Source organism: Penicillium hordei, assembly GCF_028827395.1.
Source record: "Penicillium hordei strain IBT 12815 chromosome Unknown utg000001l_segment0_segment0, whole genome shotgun sequence".
Classification (NCBI taxonomy): domain Eukaryota; kingdom Fungi; phylum Ascomycota; class Eurotiomycetes; order Eurotiales; family Aspergillaceae; genus Penicillium; species Penicillium hordei.
Window position 1 is genome coordinate 709,823 of NW_026623142.1, and position 26,838 is coordinate 736,660.

A 26,838-nucleotide genomic window follows, 5' to 3' on the forward strand; every position below is an offset into this window, starting at 1 on the left:
GATATTCGTTAATCCACCACGGCTTTCCTCGGTTAATGGTTACAATCCTGCTTTAGAGCATTGCACGCTAATTTATGTTGCCTGGTTAGGTTATTGAAAACCCCGACACTATCCAGCCTCAGACATGCCATGTTGAAGAGGCTCTGGAAAAAAAGGTCAGGATTATTGGTATCACTTGGCATCACTAGCTGATGCCTATCGGGATCAGGGCTTGAGAAAGAAAGGACAGCTGATGCTCTACTCGAGCTTGATAGTGTTCCTATCTCCTATAACCTAGTAGTAAATCAGTAGGAAAATCTTGCCACTTTGAAATATGAAAGTTCTTATTAAGATATAAAGTAGTTATGCACCACATAGTTAGTTAGTTACATCCTTTTATAAATATATAACTCTCTAACTCCATTAACTATACAAAATCAACAGGTTCGATACTTACTACCACCCCCCACTTGAGAAGATTCAATATAATATAACCGAATTTCATAAAGTTTCTCGCTTATACAGAAATGGCCTATAGAACTAAGCTGTAAGCTAGAGCACTGTTAGTTAAATAACATTTAATGATAGAATGAATCAGCAGTGTTATGCATCTAAATCAGGAAAGGCCAACTTTTTTATGCAAACGAGGGCGGATAAGGGCTGATAACGACGGCCCTCATAAAAGCGGAGGGGCCAGGCGAATTTTCGGGAACTCTCGGCGTTCAGACTTCGGGGGGCCAAAGGATTCTTGTGGGCCTTTTTCCTCCATATCTCCACAAGGACGCGGATCAATAGCTTCTAAATGCCTGATGGTGCAAGGCCTACAACATTATTTTAGCGCTTTTTCTGTTCCCTCCTACCCCCCCTCCCCTTCCACTCCCCCAACTTGATAGATCAACAGTCATCAACTCGTAGCGCTCGGCCTCAAAAATGAAAAAGGATTATATAGTAAATGCTCATCATTACGGTGCGTGGGGCCCTCGATTGGTAGCTCATTCATCTTGGTAGGAATCGAAAGAAAAAAAAAGCGGACCTCGCGAATGGGGGCTCACCACAGTGGCTGAAAAGAGAACGCTATAGCCATGGCCCGTACTCCCTAACTATCCACACGGTTCGTCTATTTCTCCACGCTTATTGGGCGCTTAAGGGTCTGACTTTCGCCGCATCATCGGGAGATTTGCCTGTCTTGTTAATCAATCTGGAGAAAGCGAAAGCGTGTTGGGGATTGACAATATTATGATCTTATCAAAGGCCCAGCCCGCTGCCGAGAAGGTTATGATGAACCCCTGAAAGTATCCATAGCTATACCATGCGCAAACATCTTATTTTCTTCTCCCCTGTATAGTCAATCAAACTAGTTTAGCCCTGGGTACGCACGATCTGTCACGTTCTGCCTTGATCCCTGCTCGGCCCGGAAATAGTCTCGAGCCACCCACACACGATCTTTCAAAATCAGTGATCCACCACTTCCCCTCATGTTAGGCTCTAGTACTGGGTCCATGGTCGCCCGCGGGGGGTTCTCTTTGAAAGGTTCTGGGCAACGGAGGGGAGCTTTGCCTTGAGTATCGGCTGTGCGAGGAAACCAATAACCATGAGTTCTCAAGATGAACCACCTGTGAAGAGGCGTGAGTCTCGATCGGGGACAAGGAAAGTCTCGACTCTTTCAGTGGAACAACTAGAGCGAAAGCGTGCCAACGATCGAGAGGCTCAGCGTTCCATTCGTCAACGCACCAAGGAGCACATAGAACAACTTGAGGCTCAGGTCTCTACGCTCCAGTCACAGATTGCGGAGATGCGGCTCCAAACCGAACAGTTCGATGAAGTCGTACAACACAATGCCTTTCTGGAGAACGAAGTGATCCGATTGAAGCATCAAGTTGCTTCTTTGACTGGCCGACCGGAGTTTGCATCATCTAACGAACCGATGGCTCCGTTTCGAAGTGAGTGGTCTTTGGACGATGCCTCGAGTAGTGCATTACCGGGCATCCCAACAACAGGGGCATTGCTACCGCCACACTTCACTGCAACATCCCACACTCAGAGACCATCGGGCTTTCTAGAATCACGTCGAGAGTCTCATCAGCATGACTGGCAACACCCATATCCGTCCACAAGATCGCCGTCGCTCGGCGCAGCCTCCGACGCGGAATTCCCGAATCGTATGGAGCCATATTCCATAGATGGTCAAATGCATCAAGGACAACCAATACGCCCACCTCAGCAACAATCCGAAACGTCTTTCTCTCAGTTCGCTTACAGCAACCGATCACTTTCCATGTCGAGTGCCAGTCCCGTTTCTCAACCAACTCCCGCCCGAGTCTACCAACCCTCCACAGCGACGTACCCGCAACCAATCCCTCAATCGCAACAGACGGATCCGACATACGAGTATCCATGGGTGCCTCCGTCATGAACAATGCAAGTTCCATGCAACCGGGGGGGGAATTCAAGGACATCCTATCCTCGGCGGAAACACAACGTCTTGCGAGTTGAGGCCAGGATGTGGAACCCTCGATCCAGTCTCACGGCATGTAAATTCCATTCAAGAACCTTGATCCGAGCACGCATACTGATCCATTCAATAGATCTCAAAATAACACTTGTTCTCGGATTCCAAAATCGTCGCGGAAATTGTGTTTGAAATTGTTTCCCACCCAAAAAAGAAAGAAAAAAAAATAAGAAAAAAAATAGGAAAAATAAGAACGGAAATAACAGCCGTGCCGAGGGAATAGAGTAAGCTGACAGTGAAGATCCGATCCCGCGTCCGGTCCATCTACAACATACGACTCGATGAGCGACCGGTCAGCCGAAAACTTAAACTCTACACCGGAACACCCTCATTGGAGTTGGATATACAAATAAGGCTGAGCACATTGGCGTGATTGAGGCCATCATTTGCGCTGCTCCTTTACTCTTGTATACACAGTTTGGCATTTATAGATCGCAGTGAAGCGAATTCGAAATGATCACAGGGATGGCCCATGGTGGCTCTTCATGTTTTGTATACCCCACAGGGGGTGATGGGTAGATATCCATAAGAGAAACAAAAAATACGCCGCAGAGTGCATAAAACCAAACCATTTATAAACAAAGCCATTGAGGTAGGCATTCAACCTCATCTCGTCTAGTTCGTGTACTGCTTCTGGAGAAGCTTGGCAATGGTCTGCAACTGGATGTTGCTAGTACCCTCGTAGATAGCACCGATCTTGCTATCACGGAACATCTTCTCAGCGATGCCCTCACGGACGAAGCCCATGCCACCCATCCACTCGACAGCAGAGCTGGACACCCGGCCGGCGACCTGGGAAGCGTACAGCTTAGCCATAGCGGCGTCCTGGACGAAGTCTTGGCCAGCCTCCTTCTTACGGGCGGCGTTGTAGACGAGAGCGCGGGCAGCGGCAATCTCAGTGTAGGCCTGCGCGATCTGGTGCTGCATGCCCTGGAAGTTTCCGATGAGCTCGCCGAATTGGCGACGGTCGTTCCAAACGTACCTTTGATTGTGGTCAGTTGATCGGATTCATATACGGGTCTACATCATGCAAAAGTCTTACCGTGCAGCGTTCTCCCATGCGCCCAGAGCTAGACCGGTCATCTGAGCGGCGATACCAATACGACCCTCGTTCAACACGCTAATGGCGTACTTGTATCCCTGTCCCTCCTCGCCGAGAAGGTTGCTCTTGGGGATGACACAGTCGTCAAAGTTGAGCACACAAGTGCTGCTAGCACGGATTCCGAGCTTCTTCTCCTTCTTGGCGATTGAGAAGCCAGGAGTATCCTTCTCAACAATGAAAGCAGTGATACCCTTGTAGCCCTTGCTGGGGTCAATGTTGGCAAAAACAATGAAGATACCAGCCTCCATAGAGTTGGTGATCCACATCTTAGAGCCATTGATCTTATAACCATCGGCGGTCTTCTCAGCCTTAGTCTGGAGCGCAAAGGCATCAGAGCCAGACGCAGGCTCGGAGAGACAGAACGAGCCGACAGTGCCGGTAGTCAGCTTGGGCAGCCAGGTACGCTGAGCCTTGGCATCACCGTATTTCATGATTGCGGTGTTGACCAGTGTGTTGTGAACATCGACCAGCACGCTGACACTAGGATCCACGCGTGCTAGCTCCTCGATAGCGACGATCGCCGCGGTGAAGTTCATCCCGGCGCCGCCAAACTCCTCTGGCACCTCAATTCCCATCAAGCCCTGCTCGAAGAGCTGCTCCACGACCTTCGCGTCCATGGTCTCGGCCTCGTCCATTTCCCGTACCTTCGGGCCGATTTGCTCCACAGCGAACTTCGATACCGAGTCGGCCATGAGTGATTCCGTCTCGGACAGGAGGGTGATCGGCGTCGGGGTTAGCTCGGAGAGGTCGACCTCCCGCCGGCGGGGGGTGGTTGAGAATGCATATGCGCTGTAATGGAGAAAATCCGTTAGCGAACACGATTTTAATAGTATTGGTGCGCGCCTGGGCTAGACGGTACTTCTGTACGGGCCGGCCAGCAGCGAGTCGTTTGCCCGCTAGGCGGACTGAGGGGTTACGCGACAAAGGCCGCAACGCGCGAATAATAGAAGCCATTGTGAAATAAGGGATAATAGGCTCAATATGCTATGAGGAAGAAAAGGAAGGGGGAAAAAGTGACCTCGGGAGGGAGGTAAAGGTCATAATCACGAGGGTTGCTGTGAGCCGAGGTCGGTTATCGGCGGCGTTGGGGATCCGGGGATGTGGGGCTAGTCATTGTTAACCTAGGCTGACCTGGACGAAGGGAACAACAACTATGAATGTACGTTGTATGCCATGGCGATGCACACTTAGAATATTCTAGATATCATTGTCAATCTCAATGTTTTTGGCATCACATTAAACTATCTACAATACAAAATATAGGTACATGCTCAGCTGCCATGAACAGGTCCACTATCAGTATCAACCAAGAATATAACATACCTTTGCTAATGAACACCTTTGAACAACTTTTTGAACATCTTGTCTATACCCACGGATTGAATACACAGCAGAGGCTATATTCGCTCACGTATCGGATACTCAGCAGATATGCGTAACCCCTGGCGACCGGCCGCTGTGACGCTCCACATCCTCGAAATGAGTCTCAATATCGGTTCTAATTGTAACACCCTTTGTCTCGTTGACGATATGTTCCTGACTTCCATGTGTCCCACCAAACGTGTTGAACTCCATCCAGTTCGGGCAGTCATCTTCAGATGGCTGCTTCCTCCCCCAATATGCGTTGGACTGAAGATTGGAGTGGCTGGCCAGGTTGGACTTGTTTGTGCCATGTGCTGCGTGTCCGCTCGAGCCATGATACTGGTAAGGAGCCGGCGTTTTCTTTGAGCTAAGCCCCAGTCGCTGAAATACCTTGTCCATAAGTGGTCGGGTGGGTGGTACGCAGCCGACCATGATGATGATCCAAGCTTCTGTCGAGGCCCAGATGAGGAGATCGGATTGAGCGTCTGTTAGAAACATGATAATTAGCATTTTTCAAATCGAAATTGTGGACGGCAACTTGCAAGTGATATCTGTTGTTTCGGTCAACGCTTTTAGCTCATATGTCTTGACAGCGGAGCAAACTGCCGCTCTGAATTCGGGGGGATGTTAGCTCGGTAAAAGCTGAAGTGGTTGGTGGGAAATGCTTACATCCAGCCCAGTCCCATGAGGACAGACAAGACAATCTTGATCCGCAGCTTCATCTGGAGCTTCCAAAAGAGATGAACTGGATATACTGCCAACAGGACGTCGCTAAGTGCATTGAAGCCTGGCTCGTTAGCAAAGGCTCAACCTTTGACTGTGTTGATGTAATGTGAAAACTTACTAGCCTGGAAAAACGAATAGTTCTGATTTACTTTGCGCCCCGGGTTGCATGTTCCTTCAACACTATCATCCCACAACTTGTTCATTGGCTTGCATTGACCCAGAATTGTTCCAAGAACAGTGGTATTGATTGTGCCAATCAGGACACCCAGGATGATCAAGAACCACGGCTTTTTCTCATGCCGACCACGAATCTGGACAAGGAAGGCAAGAATCGCAAGCTTTCCTAGCATACTGGCAGTTATTGCCAGTAACTGGAACACCCATGACCAGTGCAGTGCTGTAACTATCTGTGAATTCGACAGATCATCCAAGTGATGGCCCATCCCAGCATTGACTGAGAGCTGCAGGAACACCTGAGCAGTTGTCTCGGTTGCCTGTCAGAAAAGACACTCGTTAGCATATGCCTTGGAATCGAAACTTCTCATGAACAAAAAGTCACACTCACCACCGTCAAACCAGCGATAGCAAAGTCCCATCTAAACCGCTCCACGAATTTCCAGTTACTCAGGAACCGAAGGCTAAAAATGAATAAGCCAATGCATGTTTCTATCCAAGAAACGGTGAGGATGACTTCAGAACGACTATTTCGGCCCATTTCTGGCCTTCGGGGACGTACTGCGCTTACACGTTCTTACACAGTATAGCGTAAAAACAAGAGAAGATGCAAAATTTAAAATGGCCAAGTCAGAACTGGATCCATACGCATGGTATCTCCAGAATCACATACAGGCCACTAAGAAACCGCCTAAATGCGTTTCGTCCCATAAAAGTCTTCACAGCTGAACAGGGACCGACCCTCTCCCTCTCGTCGATACTTGCTATGAAGAAGCGCGAATTTTCAATACAGGCACCAGGGTATCTCACAGTTTGGAAGGATTGTACTGAAGGGTCTTCTACCCTGGTGCGTCCAATGAGAAATTGTCCGCTCATAATAAATTAAAGCCAACTAATCAGTTAATTAGTTAATTACCTACCAAGACGACTAGTCACATAGTAAAAGGCCGGGTGCCGATTCCAGGGATGAGCCCTGAATAGTAAATATTCGCACAATTCATCTAAACCAATCCTCGCTGAGCTAAAGCGCAAACTGCCGAGTTCTTATTAATTTTGATTGACTTCCAACAACAGGTAAAATATTCGTGCCAGGGCAGATCCCTAGCTCTGCATTGGTGTGATATTTTGAGTAGCGGTGGTAGACGTGAATAAATTGGAATCCTATGTCTTTTTTACAGGGCGTTGCAGGAGCCGAAGTGGCGGCAGAAGGATGTGCAATATGTACGACTCGGTATAGCATGTGGATATTTTTGATGAAACAAGATTATAAGGATCAGTTTAACCAGTAAGAAATCGGTGATCCTTCACGAATGGTAAGTTTAACGAAACATAATGGGGACAGACGATAATCGACCGTTAAACTAAGACATAATTTTGCAAATAGACACGGGTCTATGTATTTAAGTAATTCTGAGGCTTGGTTAAAGTGGTTACTGATAGGTCTTAGCTTTGACTTTGGGCATTGCAATGAAACAAAATCGTAGAGTATGTCATTGTTGCCTAGTTCTGTATACCCCAGGGCGGCTGGCCATCCCACCAAGACATGGCCCGTAGTGGATATTTAGGAATGAAAATGAGACCCTAGTTTCAGTTTGAAGGCACGAAATATAACCGAGAACCAAATAGGGTAACAAATATTAATATTGTTCGCTCTAGAATTTGATACGCTTCATTCCTGTTGAACTTTGAAACTAAAAACATCAGGGATGCGAAAAATATATAGACTGATAATTGTAACCCCCTAATTTTCTGTACCGCGTCCTAACTCAGGCTCTCCATCGACACGATAGCGTCTTTACAACTAGAATAGTTGTTCTCCAATTCCGACCCCGAGGTTGGTCTCCGTGGTAGTTCCTGAGTTCCCCATCTCGTTTACTGACCTCAGTGATTCGGAGTCAAGATGTTATTCTGCTTCTGGGATTAGGCAATTTTCTTTCCTGGCATTTGCCATGCACAGCTACTAAAGATCCCGCTGTGGACGCTATAGTATGTTCTACCATGTTACCGCCGTGCTAGGCGCCGAGACAGACCCCACAAGACAGGCTCCGAGGAAAATCCCGAGGTGAGCCCGAGATGGGCACCGAGGTAGTTCCTAAGCTATGTAGACGGGATAGGGATAGAAACGGGGACGGGGGGATGTATAAAAACCAACATATGATCCTGTCGACTAGCTCGATGCAAGAACCAGAAAGAATAATTTTTTTTTTTTGTGATGAAAATGTACGCCTTTTTACTGTGTAAACTAGAATTAATGAAGCGGGCATAATACATAGAGAAAAACAGAAGGGGTAGATTTCTAATTAGGAAGGTGTACCTGAAAGTTGAGACGTATATAGTCAAAGCGGGATACATACATTTACCTATCAAAGGTTAAACAAAAATAGTTTCTTGCACAAAGTATGCTTTTTATAGCTAGTGTACACCTAAAAAGACACCTAAATCGAACATCCAAAAAGACACGGTAAGGCCACCATGTATATATCAAGTGTCTAAATATGTAGGAAAATTGTGTAAACTCTGGGACACATACACACTCCACCTATTCCTAGATGATACCAGCCGCCCGGAGAAAATCTTTCCGGTGTAACCAAATTCGGATCTCCTTGCCTTTGAGATAGAAGGGAATGGAGATCAAGTACACCACGACGTTTATAGCCGCCACTGTCATGAAGACACTCAAAACGCCGCTAGAGGTCATGAAGTCATTAATCACCCACGTCCAGATCCACGCGATGCAACTCTTCAAGGCAGCAATGGTGACCATAATCTCGACGGAAAGCTGAAAACTCAAAAATGGAAATGATTAGCGAGTGCACTATAAGAGTGGGGTCGAAGCTGAAAAGGCAAGTTCTTTACCTCCTTGTGACAATCCAGGGCGTAGTTCATTCCGAGCGTGGTTCCCATTTGACTTCCTACCGAGAGAATACCAGCCCCCACAACAGGCATTGCCCAGTGCATTTGGTGCTCATAGGAAAGTCCAAACCAAAGCGCACCAAAGAACGTGAGGAACGCTGCCAATAAGCAGGTTGGTAGTCGCATCTCGGGCTCACGAACACCGTTATTGCGCTTGGTGAAGAAGGTTGCAATCCAATCACCTCCTGGACCAGAGAAAAAAACACCGAAAAGGGATCCAATGAAGGGCGACAAGAAGAAGAGACCCTGGCCAATGGAATTGAATTTGTACGGAGGTGGTGCAAAGAGCTGCGCTACTGATGCGCCGAGGATGACGTTCCAGCTAAGAGCCATTCCATAAATGCAGCATGACCAGAGGACGGTGGGATAGGCAAAGAGGACGAATGGGCGGAGGAAGACGTGAAGGAGATTCACGTCTGGATCTCCGCTGTTCCAGAACTTGAGTTCTTGCACGAAGGTCTTTTTGGGAACTGTACTTGATTCCTGAACTAACACCTGGTCTTTATCCGCGTTGGCTGTGGTGGCTTGGAATGGATCGGGGCGGGGTCCGCAGAACTTGGTCTCTGGCATCAAGAAGAACATGGAGATCAGACTAGCACCGACAAACATGGCCACAATCCAGAACGCCCAGTCCATGCCAAGTGCCTGCACGATAAATCCAGAGAACATAGGCCCCAGCTCATTACCTCCCAGGACAGACAGTCCGTAGATGGCGATGAGCTCTCCACGGTTATGCAAGAAGAACATATCGGTCACTGTGGATGGAACAATTGACTCAATGGGCGCTTGGAAAGCGCCTAGGAAAGCGCGTCCAACTAGAAAAGAAGTGTAGGTCTTAGTGGATGCAACGGCCAACCAGACACAGGCGATTGCCATGAGAAAGTTCGAGAATATGTAGACGGGACGGCGGCCATACTTGACGGCAAACGGCATCCAAACAAAGTTCCATACACCCTGGTTGACCAAGCAAGCTCCGTTTGCATATGTCAGTTCCTGGAGGGACTTGCCGAAGGTGGCGGATAGCTGTATCATGCCTGTAATACTAATTAGAATGTCTCAATATAATCGATATGATAGATAATAAATACATACCAGCTGCCATGATAGGACCTGTGATAGCACCCATAAACGCGAACCAGCAACCATTGAAGAAAGTCAAGCTTTTCTTCGTAGTGGACCAGTTCAAGGGATCATTTGGATCGTTTATCGAAGGTTGCGGGACCAATAACATGCGGCCATCCCCTGATTCACGATGCTTCATCTGGTGAAGCCGCTCAGAAATACTTCCATTGTCGCTACCATCGAACAGTATTTCTGTTCCAGGTGCGGCATGTATCTGCTCTACTTTCTTCTCAGACCCGTGTGGTGAGCCACCCGACATATTGAAAATTTCAACGAGGGTCCTCCAAAATATAAAGTGGAAAAATAAGGATGAGAGTCGAGGACTGAAACGGGGGGAAGGGACAATGACATTGAACAACCTCGTGTGGAACAATGCGGGAATCCCCTTTTTAATACATGGAGTATAGTAAATAGTGGCGATTCATTTATAGTCCGAGACAATATCGAGTACATAAGACTAGTAGCAGAGTATGTACTCGGTACTAGAAATCCAACGAAAAACGAGTCTGATACATTCCTTTGGTGTCTTGCACGGCACCCTTGTATTGTAGATGACCAATCACAAGTCTAGCCCGACAACTAGCATTGCGCTATGCAGGGATGTATGTGTGTATCGTAATAACGGGCTAAGTGCGTGTGAAAGATAGTTACCTTCTCTTCATCCCACCTTCGCCCCCAAATACGCTACTATATTTCTGTGGATTCCCCTAGCTTCCGATCTACACCTGTTTCGATGGATGTTCTGGTCGATTTTGGGACCTCCCCTCCACTGAGCTTTTCCCACCATACATATCCCCGGCATATGTTCTGCATCTGAAAAGTGAAGCCAAAACATTAGCCAGTGTCATACCGGTTATTCTGGGAGAAATTAAGATAAGTCGCGATCCATTAAACAAAGGTGATGGCTCCGTGTCGAGACTTCGTATCCCACCAGACTGGTGGCTCTGGCAGTTTACCAAGGTCTGTGCCCGTGCTCATTGTGGGCGGAGGTCCTACTGGCCTATTGCAGGCTCTCCTTCTGTCTCGACTCGGTGGTATGTATGTTCGCGGAGAAGTCGGTAGGAACATCTCGTTGACATGATCTGCGTAGTTCAATCATTGATCATCGAGCGTTATCCCGAGCGTTTGGTTGCTCCAAAAGCCCACGCGATCAACCCTCGCTCTTTGGAAATATTGCGTCAATTTAACTTAGGAGAGAAGCATGTGCGTCAGCTAGGCACGTCACGAGATGATAGCTCCTCGGTGAATTTTCTCACAAATCTTTGCGGAGACGCGATCGGCAGACTCCCGTATGAGCGTATGGATCCTGCGGTTTTGAATGACACGCCAGAGGTACCTTTCCCCTATAGTGAGCGCATGATGGTAGTATCACTGACCAATTGAAACATATAGATGATTCATAATATACCCCAACCAGCCCTAGAGCAAGAATTGTCCAATTTTATTGCAAAGGATCCCAACGTTACCTTGATCAAGGGGTTCAGTATCCATGCCGTGGAGCAGGTAAGTACACGGGCCTTGTTTGGTATTAATGAAGGAAAGCGGTTAACAGAAAACTAGACTGAAAATGAAGTCGTAGCGACAATTGAGGAACGGTCGACTGGACAACTCTATCACACAAAGTCCCGTCATCTCATAGCCTGTGATGGTCGTAGAAGCAAGGTCCGCGAGCTGCTCGGTATTGAGTCTGAGAGTGAAGACTCAGACCAGACAATGATGACCATTCATTTCAATGCCAATCTACGACCTGTCGTTGGTGACCGTGTCGGTATGCTGTACTGGATAATGGACCCTATAGCTGCGGGCTTTATTATCGGCTACGATCTTGATGGGATCCAGGTACATATTAGCCAGGTAGACGTCGAGCAGTGCCCAGTTGAGTCGTGGACAGAAGATATGTGCAGGGCCAAGATCGGCAGTGCTATTGGTAAAGATGACGTTCCGTTCGATATCCTGAGTTATCGCCCTTGGGTCTTCCGTCGACAAATTGCTTTGACATTCCAAAAGGGGAATATCTTCCTGTGAGTTTTTATAATTGGATATTGCCGCTGTGTGTTCCTTGTTGATGTTTTGGTCTCTTTCAGAGCTGGAGATGCTGCTCACTCATTTCCCCCAACTGGTGGACTAGGCTTGAATTGTGGTCTTGCGGATGTTCACAACTTGGCTTATAAAATTGCTTTGGTTCACCAGGGAGTGGCCACACCATCTATACTTTCGACATACACTGCCGAACGACGCGGTGTTGCGGATTCCTATTCTAAGCAGAGCGTTAAGAATGGCAAGGAGATATTTGCACTGTTGCAAAGTCTCAAGACCGCTGGTGTTGAAGATGCTATGCAAGCGCGAAAGGATATGATGGCAGCATTGGCGGATCCGGCTCAGCGCACACAGGTTGAGGCAGGTATTGAAGGACAGAGGGAACACTTTGATAATGTAAGTGACTTCGTTTGCCTTTTCCCGTTTCTATAGAAGGGCGGTCTTGCTCACGCTCTGGCTCATAGTTGGAGCTCCATATTGGATATGTGTATGGGGCTACCAAGCCACCTCCTCATGCTTCCCGTTATTCTCCTAAATTTGTGCCTGGGGCGCGCTTGCCTCATGGTTGGATCAGCTTCCCAGGTCACCTCTCGCCGGAGACACAGGCAGCCAAACGTTCTTCGCTGCCTCAGGAGCCAGTCGATGTGTCCTATGTCAAGGAGCTTGGCGGGGATCAGGTTCGCGCTTGTCAGTGGAGTACCCTGGATCTCTGTGGCCCCGACTCTTGGACCTTGATTTCGGGGAAGGAGCAGCAAAATTCTCACATTGCACTTTTGCAGAAGCACTTCAACGTGATTGGTTTAACCCTCAACACCTGGCGCCTGGGAGTGGACTTTGAAATGGTCAAGCAAAGCTGGTTCGCTGATGAGTTGGTTAATGGTGGAGGGATTCTGATTCGCCCTGATCAGCACATCCTAGCAAGGGTCTCTACTGAGAAAAATGGAGAAGACGTGATTGAAGAAGTAAGCAAACACCTTGGGATTTTGGAGTGTTGGATATAGCAGAGCAACACCATATATATTAGTCTCTACTCTTATCTCATTTTGATAAATATTGCCCACGGGAATCCCGTAAAAAGATTTAGACTGTTGCCAAGCTAAAAGCAAGTATTCTTGACCGATAAAGACAATGACCGCTGCTTGCTGGGATCAATGGATGTAACGATATCCATGGGTTATATGGGATCTTCTGCTTCAATCCTTTGGACTCGGGATCGTTTGAGCCACATCCCACTCCACCGAGACCCATGCTTTTCTCCACATGGTACTTTGTATGTACGATGTATGTATATGTTGCGCCGCGCCTCTAGAACACGTGAAGCGTGATCTTGCATAAATTTCCTGCTATAACTGAGATTGGCATCGGATATATCAAAACCCAAGTAGCGTCTCGTCGGCTTGATCAGTCTCAAAGTCAAACCGAACCAAATCCTCCTTATAAGGAATAAAGTATGTGCTTGTGACCCTAAAATAACATGAGCTCCCATTAGATCCAAGGATTCAAGGGGTAATTCATACCTTTCATGCTCACTGCTAGCTTGATACTCAGCCAATGCTTTTCGATCTTCATGGTAGCTCACTAGAGCATATTGAAATCCTTTGCTCCTTTCAATTGGAGTTGTAATTGAGGGGCCCCCCGCAACAAGTCTTTGGCTTTTAACACAAGACAAAGACTTGAGTGTCTTAATTTGAGAAAGGAACTCCTGCTTCACCGCGTTCCCGACGTCGGCGCGGAACTTGAAGAGAACTAGTGAAGGTTAATTAAGTATTTGGCTATTATCGCGAATGAACCATACCAATGTGGACAAGAACCATTTTGATTATCAGTTTTATATTTACTAAGAATCAAAGAATGGTGGGGTTATAGACTGGCAGAGATCGGAATGTAGTTCTCTTTTCAAGTGACGCGCCCGACGGATGCCATCCGTCCTCGGCGGAAGTTTCCCGTTTCGACCCAACCTTGTTCCTCTTTGCATGGACTGTTCATTCCGAGTGACACTGCTAATTTGGGTTTCTTGTAATATTCATGAATTAGCAAATCCAACGCTCACAAGCGATCCTGTCATTTTTGTTATGGACTCTCCCCGGCGGTCTCGGAACCGCGCCGCCTGTCGGAGGTGCCAGCGACGGAAAATCCGCTGTGACGGGGATCTTCCCCGCTGCGCATCGTGCAGAAAGGCCAATGTAGCCTGTGTGAACGATGGTAAACAAGAGGTTAATCGCACGTACGTATCATCATCGGCTGGGTCACTTCTCCGTCATTTCTGATACTGACTGTTGATTAGGTACATTACGAATCTGCAAAAGCGAGTGCAGTGGTTAGAGTCCTTAGTAAAGGAACAGGATCCAGCGGTCCAGCTACAGGATGGCCCGCAAGTGGACCTATTGGATATCTCACAACTCGAACCTACAGTGGAAAACACTCAGGTTGAATCTACCTCACCACAGGGCACTCGCACTCGTCGGTCAATAACACCTCACCATCTACAACACGGGCCAGCAGACCCGCAACCATCTCGGACGCATTCAAGACCGGCCCATGAAATTGGGCTTGTTTCTCTCTCCTCAGGAGAGCCGCGATACATTGGTCCGTCAAGCGGATATTTCCTAGCAAACCTCATATTTTCGAGTGCTGGCCGGCGAACTGGGCCATCAGGAAATAATGGCAATGCGAACAAGCCAATGTCACTTTCGTCCGAATTTTTCAACAGCCCAGCACCGCTTCCAGGTCGCAAAGAAGACGCCGTGGAGCTGACTTCAAAGTACTTCGCCTCGGTGCATCTCGTATACCCGTTTCTACACGAATCGTCCCACATGATAAGACTTGAGAGAATGTATAACAATGAAGCATACCCCAACCCGGTCGATGGCTTTCATATCTACATGGTGCTTGCAATAGCAGCCTCGGATCTATCTAGACGGTTTAGAATTCCTCTTCCGGCCGAGGGGTATTATACAGCAGCTACCCAGTATTTCGAACGTGCCTGTGCCGATGGCTCTTTAGAAGGACTACAGAGTCTACTCTTGCTAATGGTATATGGGCTTCATAATCCATCGTGCGACATCAATGTCTGGAGCCTGAATTATCAATGTTTAGGCTCCCTTATCGACCTGGGTCTTCAGCGTGATGTTCGTGCATCATCGACATTCTCCATCTCGTTCTTGGAGCAGGAAATGCGGACTCGCATTTTCTGGGTTGTATACAGCTTTGATCGTACGCTAGGGACGATGATGGGGCGACCGATCGGGGTGAGAGATGAAGCATGTGAGCTTCGGGTAAGTGATTTGATAGTGCGTTGTTTCCTCGACAAACTTTGGCTAATAGTACCTTCAGCTTCCTTCAGATATTTCTGATAATGATCTTTCCGAGTCAGTTTGTGACGAAACTTCGCGAAACCGCACAACTTCTCACATGACATTCTCTATCCACCTGTTCAAACTCGCCCGCATCAACTCTGAGATTAAATATGTCATGCACAGCATTTGCAGAGATCCTCCCCGATATGCCTACCCACCGGTACCCGACATTCATCTGTGGCAGAAGGAGATGATCGAACGCCTTCAAACTTGGCTGGCAGGCATCCCCCGTGAACCTGGGGCCGATGCTATTGCCAAAATATGCGAAACCAAGTATCACGAAATGATGATCCTGGTGCTAAGACCTAGCCCCGGGATTCCCGATCCATCGGAAGAGACGCTCGCGCAATGTTTCCAGCATGCCGTAGATCTTCTTCGTGGGTTTGGGGAGCTTTATAAACAGGAAACTCTTTTATACAGTCGACTCATTGTTCACTCTGTCTTCTTGAGCACACTGATAATGCTACACTGCTTATGGAGACTACCACATGTTGCTTCCGAAGTGCAGATTGATGAGGTGGTCGCCGACACAAGCATTAGCCTGAATATCCTAAGCAGCATTGGAGAATACTGGGTCGAGGCTAAGCGCGCAAGGGATTGCATCCACGAGTTATCCAGTGCGACTGTTCAGAGACTTATCAAGATGCGAAGCTTAGAAGCCCCTTCAAGCTCGACCAGGCAAGGCAAGAACCAATCAATTTCCGGCACAGAAAGAGCACAGCGGCTACAGACTGCCAATGAGAGGGGGGAGCTGCCTTCTACTATTCGTACTGACACTGGTGTCGAAAATCTGCCGCTGAACTCCTGTATGGATGATTACGATCCGCATGTTGATTCTATGAGTTGGCTGCATGATTCCATGCCCGGGGGCTTTATGGACTTCAGCGGGGCTCCGGACTTCGACACTCTCATGTGGGAGGTTTTTAATGCTAACTCAGGATAAAATAAATATTGGAATATAACAATCGGATATATCATATATTCAAGAAGTCTTCTCGAATCAATTTCATTCTGTGTAACCGATGATCGTGGTACCCGAGCTAAGCTAAAGAAAGAACAAATTCAAGCAGCCGACACATCTTTGAAAGTGACATTGACCTGACTTTCGACATCAATATCCTGAGGCGTGAGATCCAGCGGCGCAGGGTCCTCCCCAGCAGGACCACCGAAACTAGCGGGCATCATGTGCCTGTGAGTAGCCCTGTACGGACTCATTCCTTCGTCGGTAATTTCTACCACCAAAACAGAGCGTTCAAGCACTTCCGAATAGTCATCAGCTTGTTTGATAGCGTCGCGCAATGCCAATTTGCGCGCATCCGAAGCCAGTCGGCTGCCAGTTTCGTCTGTAAGACTCCAATCCAGACCATCGATTTCCACCTTGGGATAAACCAGCAATTCTTCGATCGCTTGATTCAACTTGGCGAAGTCACGGAAGACGGCTTTGAAAGATATACTGGCATGGTGTGGGTTTGGCACGGGCCGTTCGTTTCTATCTGTTGACTTTGTCCAGGTTTTGATACTCGTGGATGAAAATTGTGTCAGAGGGGGCTCGGAATGATCATCGGTCCAGGAGTAAAAGGCTGATGTCATCAGTTTTTGTAGGTTGGTCGATGAGGTTGCCACTTCCTTGGCGACTTCGTCTTGTTCGGGGCCATTTCCCTTTACTGAGAATTTGAGGGTACCTCGTTCTGGGGCGTGGGTGACGGATGATTTGCCCGTGACTATGATTGTTAGGGGAGCCATGGTTTGTGAAGATCTTGGGAATATTTTGAGAATATTTTGCAGCTAGTGCTATATTTATAAGAGAGTGGAACACCTCCAGGGCTATCAGCCCTGAAGGCAGCAATCTCAAAGTCAGTGGCCATCACGTTGCCCAGGTGCGCAACGCCAAGCCTGCGTGGGGCCTGCAGTTCATCTATTCCTCATAGTCTATGATCTTCATCTTTCATTGATAATTCAACGCACCTTGTTAGATAGAAGGCGGAAAACAAGCGGCAAACCCTTAATTTTTGAAGCGGAGTTTTCGATATATACCTTTGATATAAAATGTGAAGCAAGTAGGTTATTGTCATTCAACATGATATTGTACCTGACTCCATACAGTGCGAATTGGTTTTGAATTCATGGTATTAGACTCGAATTACCAACTCCCCATCAAATCCCTTGGCCTGTGAAAAGCAATAGCCGCGCTGATTACTGACGACCATCTTCTCGGTGCCCTCCTCAATGTAATTGACATTAAAGTGCGTATGCCCAAATGCCCATAATTTTACTAGCGGGCTCTTCCAAACCTCCTGTCCTGAGAGGTCGCTGGCAAAACCCGAGGACAGCGAGCTATTTACGTGCCTTGGATCAACTGCTCGTGGATCCTGAGTGGTTGGACTATGGTGCGTAAAAACCACAATCTTGCGATGAGGCTCAGAGGCGGTGATATGAGAAACCTGTACATTTAACCAGCCCAGGTCTGCTTCGTGAGCAGCCGTGTGATCGTCAACCGTCCAGTCCCTTATGTGGTAAAAGTCATTGAGGCCATAGCTGACTTGCTCCTTTTGTGCCTCACTCACTCGCGAGAAGAGTGTGCACCCGAGTACAGTCACATCTGGTGAGAGATCGTAGCGAGTCTGATCTAAGAAGACGAAAGAGCCCATAGTTTGCGGATGTCCATCTTGTCCTGTAGTTGAACGCCAATGATCGACAGACGCTGAGATTTGACGGAGAACTTGCTTCGTCTCCTCCCAGCTTGAATTGTAAGGCTCATGGTTCCCTGGCAGGAAGAAAACTATTTGGAATTGGCGCAACTGGGTTTGAATGAATGTAATGAAGCCTGCGTCTCTGACAACTCCTATGTCTCCCAATAGCGCAAGAAAAGGTGCTTTCGGAGAGATTTCGAACACATCGTAGGCAGAGGGACTTTCTAGATGTAAATCAGATAGTATCTGGAATGAGGACATCTGGAGGAATGACCTCGGGAGGCAAGTTTTGCTGTCCAGGTGATGTTATGGATGGGCGATGTTAGCCAACCAGATGCATTCCCAAGACCCGCTAAGTGTGGCTAGGTTATATGTGGCGGTGCTGATATAGTGTGGCGTCGCACAGCCTCATTCTGTCCCGTCCGCCCGGGGTCATCCCTCAGTTATCTAAGCGCCCAGATATGATCTCATAAGAAGCCCCTCCTTGGCTTAGGTCTGAAAATAGATTTATTTCTTCTCCTATTTCAACGATCTTGATTTCCTCTTGTTGTTTCTTAGAGTTGTCCCCAAGCCTCTTTCTCAGCTTATCAACCATTGTTACAGACACGACGTCATAAGCGTGTTAACGTGTTATCAGCACCTTAAATTGCGGGCAACCTTGAAAGCCGCAAGTTGTTTTTAATTGTGCCAGCAACCAACACGATGGCGAGCGCAGCAAATGATCCCCGTCTGCTATACAGCGTCAATAATATCCGTGCTTTCCATATCCAAGATGGGGAGGAGCAGGACCTCACGCCGTCCGGCCCTCAAACCCTATCACTGCTAATGGTTCCCACCAACACCCCCACTGCTGGCCCTGGGACAGAATGGCCTGAAGATTCACCGGAAGAGGATTTCTATCTTCACTTATACCTTCCTCCTGAGCTCGATATTGCCATACCCGCGACCACACAGATCTTTCACCAACCTCCCGACAGTTATTTGATTCCCCGCTGGGACATGGGTCCCGATGCTGGCGCTTTCATTCGTATCCAGTTCCCTAGCATTGGCACGGGCCCCAACAATGTGTCTCAGGATGATATTGATACCTTTGAATCTATCCTTGCACAGTGCACGGCATTCCTCGAGCGCGCCCCGCAACCGAAGGCCCAGGATTATACTGCTTATAACCCGGCCGACTACGCACCCGGCGAGGGTTACGTTGGGACCTCGGATACAAAGAAAGCAGATGAACATGGGAGAATTGTACTCGTGGATGAAGAAAACGGCAGTGTGGTCGGAGAGCTAGGAGATGGATACAATGTAGTTGAGGATGCCGACGTGAAACCTGGTTCTAAAAGTAAGTGTTCAATTATAATCGTCCTCAATCAGCAACTGGCTAATATATCGCAAACAGGACCGGTAGGAATTGAACTCCCTGCAGAAGGTGAAGGCAACCAAGTCAGCGTCTCCAATGTCTCCGAAGAATACCTAGCGATGGCCCGGCACCCGGCGTATAAGAATTCGACACTCGTTCAAAGTTCAGCTACAGCATCTCGCCTGATCGTGACTGGATCGACATATCTGGCAAGTGCCATCGCGAGCGGCGCAGAGAGTTTCCAAAAGAAGACGCAGCCGAATGTCAAGCCTGTGAAATTTTCAGACGCTACTCACGCGCGCATCCGCAAGGTTGGCAATTTCTCCAACGGAGCAGCGGATATTTCTGCTCGCACAGTCGGACAGGTTGGGAGGGTTGCACAGAACATAGGTGCGTCATTGGCGCGCAAGCAAGAATCCGGCCGGAACAAAGGCATCGACCGGCGCAACCCGCCACCAGAATACAAGCCCGGTGTGCTAAACAAATCAATGATCGCATTCTCAACCCTGGCCGACGGCATCGAGCAGAGCGCCCGGAATATGCTATTCTCCGGAGCCGGCGCTGCCAGCTCCATGATCGAACACCGCTACGGCAATGAGGCAGGCTCCGTCGCAACCAACCTGACGGGTGGAATCAAGAACGTTGGATTGGTTTACATCGACGCCACGGGTGTCAGTCGCCGCGCTCTTCTAAAATCTGTCGCCAAGGGCATGGTCGTTGGAAAAATGCGCGACGGCAAACAGGTTGTCGTTGGCGGTGGAGACGGCGGCCAGGTCCCAGCTAACGCTGTGGAGTCTGCTTCGGGCCCTTCTGGCTTGAGCGCCAGGGACCCCGTTGTGCGGCGTGCATCGCCCAACCCCACACCGCCTCCTGCATATGGTGCGTCGGGAACAACGTCCCTCAACGCGTCGTCCATGTCAGGGGGTAAGCGGTAAGAATTTGGGGGCTGGCGCGCATGGCAATTGCAGTGGAACTAGATCACGTATTATTGAGATGCTTGGATTATTTTCATTTTTTGTGACTTTGGCCCGGCAGGCACGATTTCCCATCTTTCCCATCTTTTGATTGAGGCTTGAAGCTTGAAGCTTCTTGAGTTTTGTCTATTTTACCTTCTCGATGCCTAAATAGTGACCTCGCATATCCGCAATAATGTTCCGACCGCATCTTATGCACAGATATATCGCCACCCGATGCTTTTTCGATTCTTCAAGAACCATTGGACAGAATTTGGGTTCTAGCTGGGTAGCACAGCGCCCAAATAGGGAGGGCACAGTAGACCGTCTTTTCTGGCGGTAATTTGATTTTTATATGAAGTCTAGTCACCAGACAAATTTCAAGGAGGTGAGGGTGGTTGGGTGTGATGTGGGCAACGGGAATGATAGCCATTGGACAAGGGTGCTCATATGCGTTGCCCAGGTTCCGCTAGACGATCTATCCGATATTGATTGGGTGATGGTATACAACGTTGAAGAGGCGAAAAGTGCCAACGCATCGCTTGACAGTTGTCCACGGCCCACCTTGATTGACCCCTTGCCCAATGAGAGTTATCAGGGATTAAATGATAATTTTAAGGCTTTGATGTTATGTCCGGTGTATTTGGTGTATTATTGGTGATCCGGAGGTGTCAACAAAAGTAGGAAATCCCAGGTGAGTTAGTGGATTTAGCATGAATTACTGCATGCAGATATGTTGAAATGGAGACGGACTGTGGGTAAGTGGATAGAGTACATAAAAAGATAGAGTAAGGTTTAGTGTTGCAGGCCGGACTATTCAGGAACCGCATATACTCCATGTACGGAGTACTTTCCATGTAGATTAAGATTTCAAGGTTGCAGTTGAAAATGGAATTCCTGAAGTTGAACAAGATCTGCTTTAGATCGAGATCCAACCATGGTTCTAGCTCTACCTACCGTGGTTGGGGCCATGGTTCCAGGGTTCATGCGGGTGGCTATGGCCCCTCTTTAATCAATTCTGGCTGGGTACATACTGTACGGAGTATGGAAGTACGGAGCACCTACGGAGTAGGTTCTCGGTAGCTTCAAAGAGTTAAAGCTCGAAGCAAAAAACAGCAATACGCTGGCGCTAATTGTCAGCCAAAGTAAGCTAGGGAGCCGAGCTACTGCACACCATTTTCCACCGCTAATCTCTGGACCTTTGAATCTGACATTGATCTTAAAATCCATTTTCATGATAAATTCAAATCCCATTTGATTTGATTTATTCAAATATAAAATAATTTAGCTAGACCAATGAAGGAGAGAAATATCGAGATCTGAGCTTCTGTTCTGAGAGAGGTTAATAATGACGATCGTCCTGAGGTGTCCACTCTATGGGCATTCGAAACAGCCGGTGCAACCCCCTATTTTTTGCTTCTTTCTTTTCTTGAAACCGAGCCCTCTACACTTTTAGCGCCTAATCCATGCTATTATTATGTCTGCTAAACCCACAGAGTACATTATACTCCCGTACACTTTCTCTCCCTTCTTTCGCACATGTGAGGATCCCTCGGGACTCAAGCCCTTTTTAGCACAGGTTTAGCTACTGGCGCAAGGGACTCACGATCAATATATGGGCAATTAATATCGAATCCACCCCATACGCGCACAGGAATAAGTTACTTTGTCTTTGTTGTCACCATCCTGGATGTATCATAACCCACAAAGTCCTCGGGTAGCTGGCGTCGGGCTTATGTATATGTATAGATTCTCTTTATTTCAAAAGACCTAACAAACGTAGACCTATTATAAATACTAGTATAATATTGAAATAGCTGGCTCTCTCTCTCATTGTAAATTTGTATGCAATTAAATAGAAATTCGTTTTTTTTCTATGTATCCAAGTGGTCATATCAGCCAAACTATCATCCAAGGCTCAAGAGCCAAAGACCCGCCTCCCCCAGACTAAGAGAAACTACCACTCGTATCTCACCTCCTCTTTTTCCCTCTTCACCTTCTCGGCCTTCTGCTCTACCCTTGGGCTTTTTTTTTCTTTTGGTCTTGTGTTTTTTTTTTTTTTTTTTGTTTCTTTGATTCTGTTCTTCGGGAATCTTCTTCCCCCTTTTTCGACTCAGATCCCCCGACCGGTGCTTCCCGTCTTTTTCCTCCCCTCGCGGCCCCTGTCCGCCCCTCAGTATCCCATCTTCGACAATGTTCAACTGTTGTCGCAATTGAATCAGAGTTCTGTTGATCAGGTCCGCAATCGCGTCTGAGACATTTGTTACCGTGTTTGCTCGATTTCTTGGACAACGTGCGACCCCAAAGCCCCAAATCGTGGGTCTGCCACAGAGGGGGACTCTGGAGTACTGCAGTGCAGGTATCTTTAGCTTTCCTTTCGTTTTTCGAGAAACTTGTTGTTTCTCGACGCGTCTTTACACCTGAAGAAGGTGGCGACCTGGTGTCCTCGGTGATATTCAACCCTCATCCAACGGTTTTTTGCGCGATTGGTCGTAAGCTAGTTTCCCCCCATTCCTCCGATCGATTTCCTGCTGTCAGTTGCCCGCCCCCCCATTCTTGGTTAAAAAGGGCACATTTTTGGCGATTATCGATAAGAATCCGGGGAACACTCAAGTTAACGGATATTTCAATGTCTACAGATTGCGCTTTGAATGGTCATCTGGCGAGTGCGACCGGTCGCCCCAACCCCCCCAAACTTTTGCCAGACCCCTCCGGCAGAGCATTGTGTTCCCTCGCGCCAATTGTACCAATCGCCATTGATACCAGGAATCTTGTCAACGAGTACCCGCAACAGCTGCCTCGGACAGTCGCAGCAAGTCTCTTGAGGCTTTCCGCATTTACTAGACGAAGGTATGCTATCAGCCGCAATGCAACTTGCCTCACAGCGCTTACCCATCCTCGATCAAACCCATTCCATTTCGTGAATAGCTTGCTGATTTCTACTAGCCGTTTCTGAGGCCGGTCCCAAACAGCTTTTTTCGGCTATGAGCACTTCCCGTCAGCAGGCCGTGCCACTCCCCGCTCATGCCTCAGAAGTATCAACCAGCACATCATCTCCCGCACAGAAGAATGCGCGCGCACCCTATCCCGATATGTTAGGTACTCCGCCGGTTCCTCCCCCGAGGACCTCTTCCACCCATCACAGCCGCCGCAGTCCAAATGGAACCTCTACAGATAAAACGAGTAGCTCTCGCCAAGGAAAGAGCAGGTCGGATCGAAAAGAAAGTCGTGATCGCACGCGCGATGACCGAAATGGCAGATCACGGAGGCACCAGCCTGAGGAGACATCTCGCGAAGTGCAACAATCAAGAACCGTACCCGTCACAAAACCCACCGAGGCAGAAATCGACAGTGTCCATGGCCAGGGGAACTTTGTAAAAGAACCAAGTGCGGAAGCCAATTCTGTGCTGGCCCATGACCATCTTATCGACCAAGAGAGAGAACAGGTGCGACCAGCTGGCACAGAAAATGCATCTTCATCCGGATTCAGTGCAGCTACAGCCGACGGTACAGAGGAGGCTCGTGGGCCTCGAAGTCGCCACGATTACAATAATGGAAACGTTATCAAGCGCAAGGAAACCACGTTTGGCTCGTACATTCTTGGTCAAACCCTCGGCGAGGGTGAGTTTGGAAAGGTCAAGCTGGGATGGAAGCGCGATGGCAGTATCCAGGTGGCAATCAAGCTCATCCGGAGAGACACGTTGGGGACCAACCCCAGCCGACTACCAAAAATCTACCGTGAAATCGCGATTCTACGTGAGCTGGCACACCCCAACATTGTGCGCCTCCACGAAATGGTGGAAACCGATCGCCACATTGGTATCATCATGGAATACGCGTCAGGAGGTGAACTATTTGATTACATCTTAAATAATCGATATCTCAAGGATAATTCTGCACGTCGACTGTTTGCTCAGTTGGTTTCCGGGGTTGGTTACCTGCACAAAAAGGGTATTGTGCACCGTGATCTCAAGCTAGAGAACTTGCTACTCGATCGGAATCGCAACATCATCATTACAGACTTCGGATTCGCCAATACCTTCGACCCGGTGGATCCTCTGGACGAGGAAATCGAGTACAACTTGACCAACAAAGAATATGTGAAACGGAAGCGCCTGGACAAGATTGGCGCAAATGGGCTAAGGCGAGGCGATCTTATGCAGACCAGCTGTGGTAGTCCCTGCTATGCAGCACCCGAGCTTGTCGTGAGCGATTCTTTATACACGGGGCGGAAGGTGGATGTGTGGAGCTGTGGTGTGATTTTGGTATGGGTTTCCCTACATCCGTGAGAATCCGACTTCACTAACTTCGTGAAATCTAGTATGCCATGCTGGCGGGATACCTACCCTTCGATGACGACCCAGCGAACCCAGATGGCGACAACATCAATCTTCTGTACAAATATATTGTGACCACTCCTCTCACGTTCCCGGAATACGTAACACCACATGCACGCGATCTTTTGAGACGGATACTGGTTCCCGATCCTCGGAAACGTGCAGACTTGTTCGAAGTTGCCCGCCACAGCTGGCTCAGCGAGTTCTCGAGCATTGTCTCTCATATCACAAGCAGCACGACAAACGTTGTGGATATTTCGAACACAACGATTCCGTCTGGTAAGGATTTGCTTTTTGCAAATGGTCAAGCTGCAAGTTACTCACATAAATCCACAGAAACACAAAAGGAAGCACCGCCACTTGTCCGCAGTGCCTCAGTGCGCGAACCACCGAAGACACATCAGACCAATGCTACTGCCGTTGGTGGTTTGAACCATCACGCTGGAGATGTTTCTCAAGACCCCCCGCCCGAAAAGTCCAGGACTCCCCGCGATGCCAAGCGTAGGACGGTACAAGTCGAATATGTTGCTCCTCAATCACAGACGACCCGAGGAGAACCTCCGGTGGAGCCGTCTGCATCACGGAGCAGAGCCCCGGCACCATCGGAAGCCCAAGTTGCGGCTTCAGTACAACAGCCCACAGAACCCGCACACCAGCCTGCAGATGCACCGGCACTCAATCTCAACAAGCCACTTCCAGGACATTTCCCAGGACATTTCCCGCGCTCGACTTCGGACAACGTGGGACTTACTGGGTCTCAGCCGAATACCATCCCTCAAGGGCCTCGACCAGCCACTGGTGCATCTATGAACTCCCTTGGAAACACTGGTCGTTTGCCTTCTCGAGGCTCCTATGGACAACCGGTGGCCCCCACTGTTACCGCAACTAATACAGAAGGCCGCCTAGCACAGCCCAAGAGCAGGCAATTTGCACTTGCACAGGATCCTGCGCAGGCATCGAGTACATCTATAGGTCGTCCAAGCACCCAGAACCAGCAATTGCCTTCGACATTCAATACTACTCCTCGACAAGAGCCGCCAAAGGGACACAAGAGGTCTAATACTGTCTCCAGCCTAGGCGAGAAGCTTTTCGGTCGTTCTGGTTCAATATTGGGTGGCCGTACGCAATCTAATGCCACTCGTACCAAGCAGGACAAACGTTACCCCCCTGTCAGCATGAAGGATCCTCTACCAAGAGAGAGCTCTAGAATGTCTATGGACTCCCGCCGCTCGATGCAATACCCCCACAACCGCAAGACGAGCGAGGCTGGCGCGGAAAACCGTCCTCGTCGATTCTCGTTACTCCCACAATCCTTCTCATTCCGAGGTTTCTCTAATACCCGGTCTCAAACCCCCGAAGAAACCTCACAAATCCCTCGTCCCGTCGATCCCCGTTCCACGCAACGCCCCGCCACGGGCCCGGGTCCGGCGCAAGGTCGTTCTCGGGCGACAAGCCATGGCACTCAAGATGCCATGGGAATAGTCGACGAGGGACCCGGTGAAGATGTACACACCGAACCTGAGCCGCTTAGCTACGAGGCGCAGATCGATCGACAGTTTGCAGACCTGGGATCTCAATTTGATCACCAGAGTGGTTCATTCGGAGTTCCCTCGGCTGAGCAAGTGTACCAGAACTCCGCAGACCACTCGTCTAAGCCAAGCTACTACGAGGATTACAACGGCCCGTATGACAACATGCCTAGGCAGTCGATGCAGGTTGGTCGATCAGGACGTGGGCCAGGTGTTTTGCAGAAAAACCACCGCAAATTCGCCGACGCCTACGAATATGAGCGCGACGGGTCTCACCATTCTGGCAGCTCTGGGGCAGCACGCAAAGTCATGGACTTCTTCCGAAGACGTGCCAAGTCCCGCGCCGGTGACGACCGTTGATTACCGTTGATTTGCGGTTTCACCAACAGATAAAAAGCAATATTCCATCTCAAACGGCCTGACCGCTGAGATTGGATCGATCAAGCACTTGCAGTTTAAGCTTTGATCTTGGAAGCAGATTCAAACCCTATCATTCACATGCTTCTTTTGAGTTGCTTGAAAGAGCAGCGAGGTTGTTTGGATACCCCGTGATACCCTGCTTTTGTCCTCTTCTTATGCATGGAGCGATTCCTCTTCATCCATCGGGTGTTTGATTAATTATCTAGCATTTTCTTTTTTCTTTATTTCCTTTGTCTAGCTACATTTTCCTTGCTTCCTAATGTTCTGCTTTT

General features: G+C 48.5%; 11 protein-coding genes across 11 annotated transcripts; 5 read left to right on the plus strand and 6 right to left on the minus strand.

Moving 5' to 3' along the window:
* Positions 1 to 1,570: 1,570 nt before the first annotated feature.
* N7537_000255 (bZIP transcription factor) lies at positions 1,571 to 2,392 on the plus strand (the record flags this gene model as incomplete). Its single annotated transcript, XM_056891313.1, has 1 exon — positions 1,571 to 2,392. The coding sequence occupies one exon, from the start codon at positions 1,571 to 1,573 to the stop codon at positions 2,390 to 2,392; it is 822 nt and encodes a 273-aa protein (XP_056756308.1).
* A 711-nt stretch (positions 2,393 to 3,103) lies between these two features.
* On the minus strand, positions 3,104 to 4,544 carry N7537_000256 (acyl-CoA dehydrogenase; the record flags this gene model as incomplete). The annotated part of the gene is made up of 3 exons (XM_056891314.1): positions 3,104 to 3,470; positions 3,531 to 4,379; positions 4,450 to 4,544. 3 exons carry the CDS (start codon positions 4,542 to 4,544, stop codon positions 3,104 to 3,106), a joined length of 1,311 nt encoding a protein of 436 aa, XP_056756309.1.
* A 468-nt stretch (positions 4,545 to 5,012) lies between these two features.
* N7537_000257 (uncharacterized protein) lies at positions 5,013 to 6,393 on the minus strand (the record flags this gene model as incomplete). The annotated part of the gene is made up of 5 exons (XM_056891315.1): positions 5,013 to 5,437; positions 5,495 to 5,562; positions 5,622 to 5,739; positions 5,797 to 6,172; positions 6,244 to 6,393. 5 exons carry the CDS (start codon positions 6,391 to 6,393, stop codon positions 5,013 to 5,015), a joined length of 1,137 nt encoding a protein of 378 aa, XP_056756310.1.
* A 2,004-nt stretch (positions 6,394 to 8,397) lies between these two features.
* N7537_000258 (uncharacterized protein) lies at positions 8,398 to 10,146 on the minus strand (the record flags this gene model as incomplete). The annotated part of the gene is made up of 3 exons (XM_056891316.1): positions 8,398 to 8,631; positions 8,709 to 9,799; positions 9,858 to 10,146. 3 exons carry the CDS (start codon positions 10,144 to 10,146, stop codon positions 8,398 to 8,400), a joined length of 1,614 nt encoding a protein of 537 aa, XP_056756311.1.
* A 639-nt stretch (positions 10,147 to 10,785) lies between these two features.
* N7537_000259 (uncharacterized protein) lies at positions 10,786 to 12,925 on the plus strand (the record flags this gene model as incomplete). Its single annotated transcript, XM_056891317.1, has 6 exons — positions 10,786 to 10,921; positions 10,978 to 11,219; positions 11,280 to 11,390; positions 11,448 to 11,908; positions 11,972 to 12,320; positions 12,389 to 12,925. Coding segments are annotated over 6 exons (1,836 nt in total), but the record flags the coding sequence as incomplete, so codon positions are not given.
* Positions 12,926 to 13,294: 369 nt separating this feature from the next.
* N7537_000260 (Dabb family protein) lies at positions 13,295 to 13,738 on the minus strand (the record flags this gene model as incomplete). Its single annotated transcript, XM_056891318.1, has 3 exons — positions 13,295 to 13,388; positions 13,442 to 13,670; positions 13,720 to 13,738. The coding sequence occupies 3 exons, from the start codon at positions 13,736 to 13,738 to the stop codon at positions 13,295 to 13,297; spliced, it is 342 nt and encodes a 113-aa protein (XP_056756313.1).
* Positions 13,739 to 13,996: 258 nt separating this feature from the next.
* On the plus strand, positions 13,997 to 16,223 carry N7537_000261 (Zn(II)2Cys6 transcription factor; the record flags this gene model as incomplete). The annotated part of the gene is made up of 3 exons (XM_056891319.1): positions 13,997 to 14,148; positions 14,209 to 15,199; positions 15,258 to 16,223. 3 exons carry the CDS (start codon positions 13,997 to 13,999, stop codon positions 16,221 to 16,223), a joined length of 2,109 nt encoding a protein of 702 aa, XP_056756314.1.
* A 119-nt stretch (positions 16,224 to 16,342) lies between these two features.
* N7537_000262 (SIMPL domain-containing protein) lies at positions 16,343 to 17,023 on the minus strand (the record flags this gene model as incomplete). Its single annotated transcript, XM_056891320.1, has 1 exon — positions 16,343 to 17,023. The coding sequence occupies one exon, from the start codon at positions 17,021 to 17,023 to the stop codon at positions 16,343 to 16,345; it is 681 nt and encodes a 226-aa protein (XP_056756315.1).
* A 386-nt stretch (positions 17,024 to 17,409) lies between these two features.
* Positions 17,410 to 18,231, minus strand: N7537_000263 (Ser/Thr protein phosphatase superfamily; the record flags this gene model as incomplete). The annotated part of the gene is made up of 1 exon (XM_056891321.1): positions 17,410 to 18,231. The coding sequence occupies one exon, from the start codon at positions 18,229 to 18,231 to the stop codon at positions 17,410 to 17,412; it is 822 nt and encodes a 273-aa protein (XP_056756316.1).
* Positions 18,232 to 18,672: 441 nt separating this feature from the next.
* N7537_000264 (senescence-associated domain-containing protein) lies at positions 18,673 to 20,262 on the plus strand (the record flags this gene model as incomplete). The annotated part of the gene is made up of 2 exons (XM_056891322.1): positions 18,673 to 19,309; positions 19,367 to 20,262. The coding sequence occupies 2 exons, from the start codon at positions 18,673 to 18,675 to the stop codon at positions 20,260 to 20,262; spliced, it is 1,533 nt and encodes a 510-aa protein (XP_056756317.1).
* A 3,002-nt stretch (positions 20,263 to 23,264) lies between these two features.
* On the plus strand, positions 23,265 to 26,506 carry N7537_000265 (putative serine/threonine protein kinase (Kin4); the record flags this gene model as incomplete). Its single annotated transcript, XM_056891323.1, has 3 exons — positions 23,265 to 24,545; positions 24,602 to 24,896; positions 24,954 to 26,506. 3 exons carry the CDS (start codon positions 23,265 to 23,267, stop codon positions 26,504 to 26,506), a joined length of 3,129 nt encoding a protein of 1,042 aa, XP_056756318.1.
* Between the last annotated feature and the right edge of the window lie 332 nt (positions 26,507 to 26,838).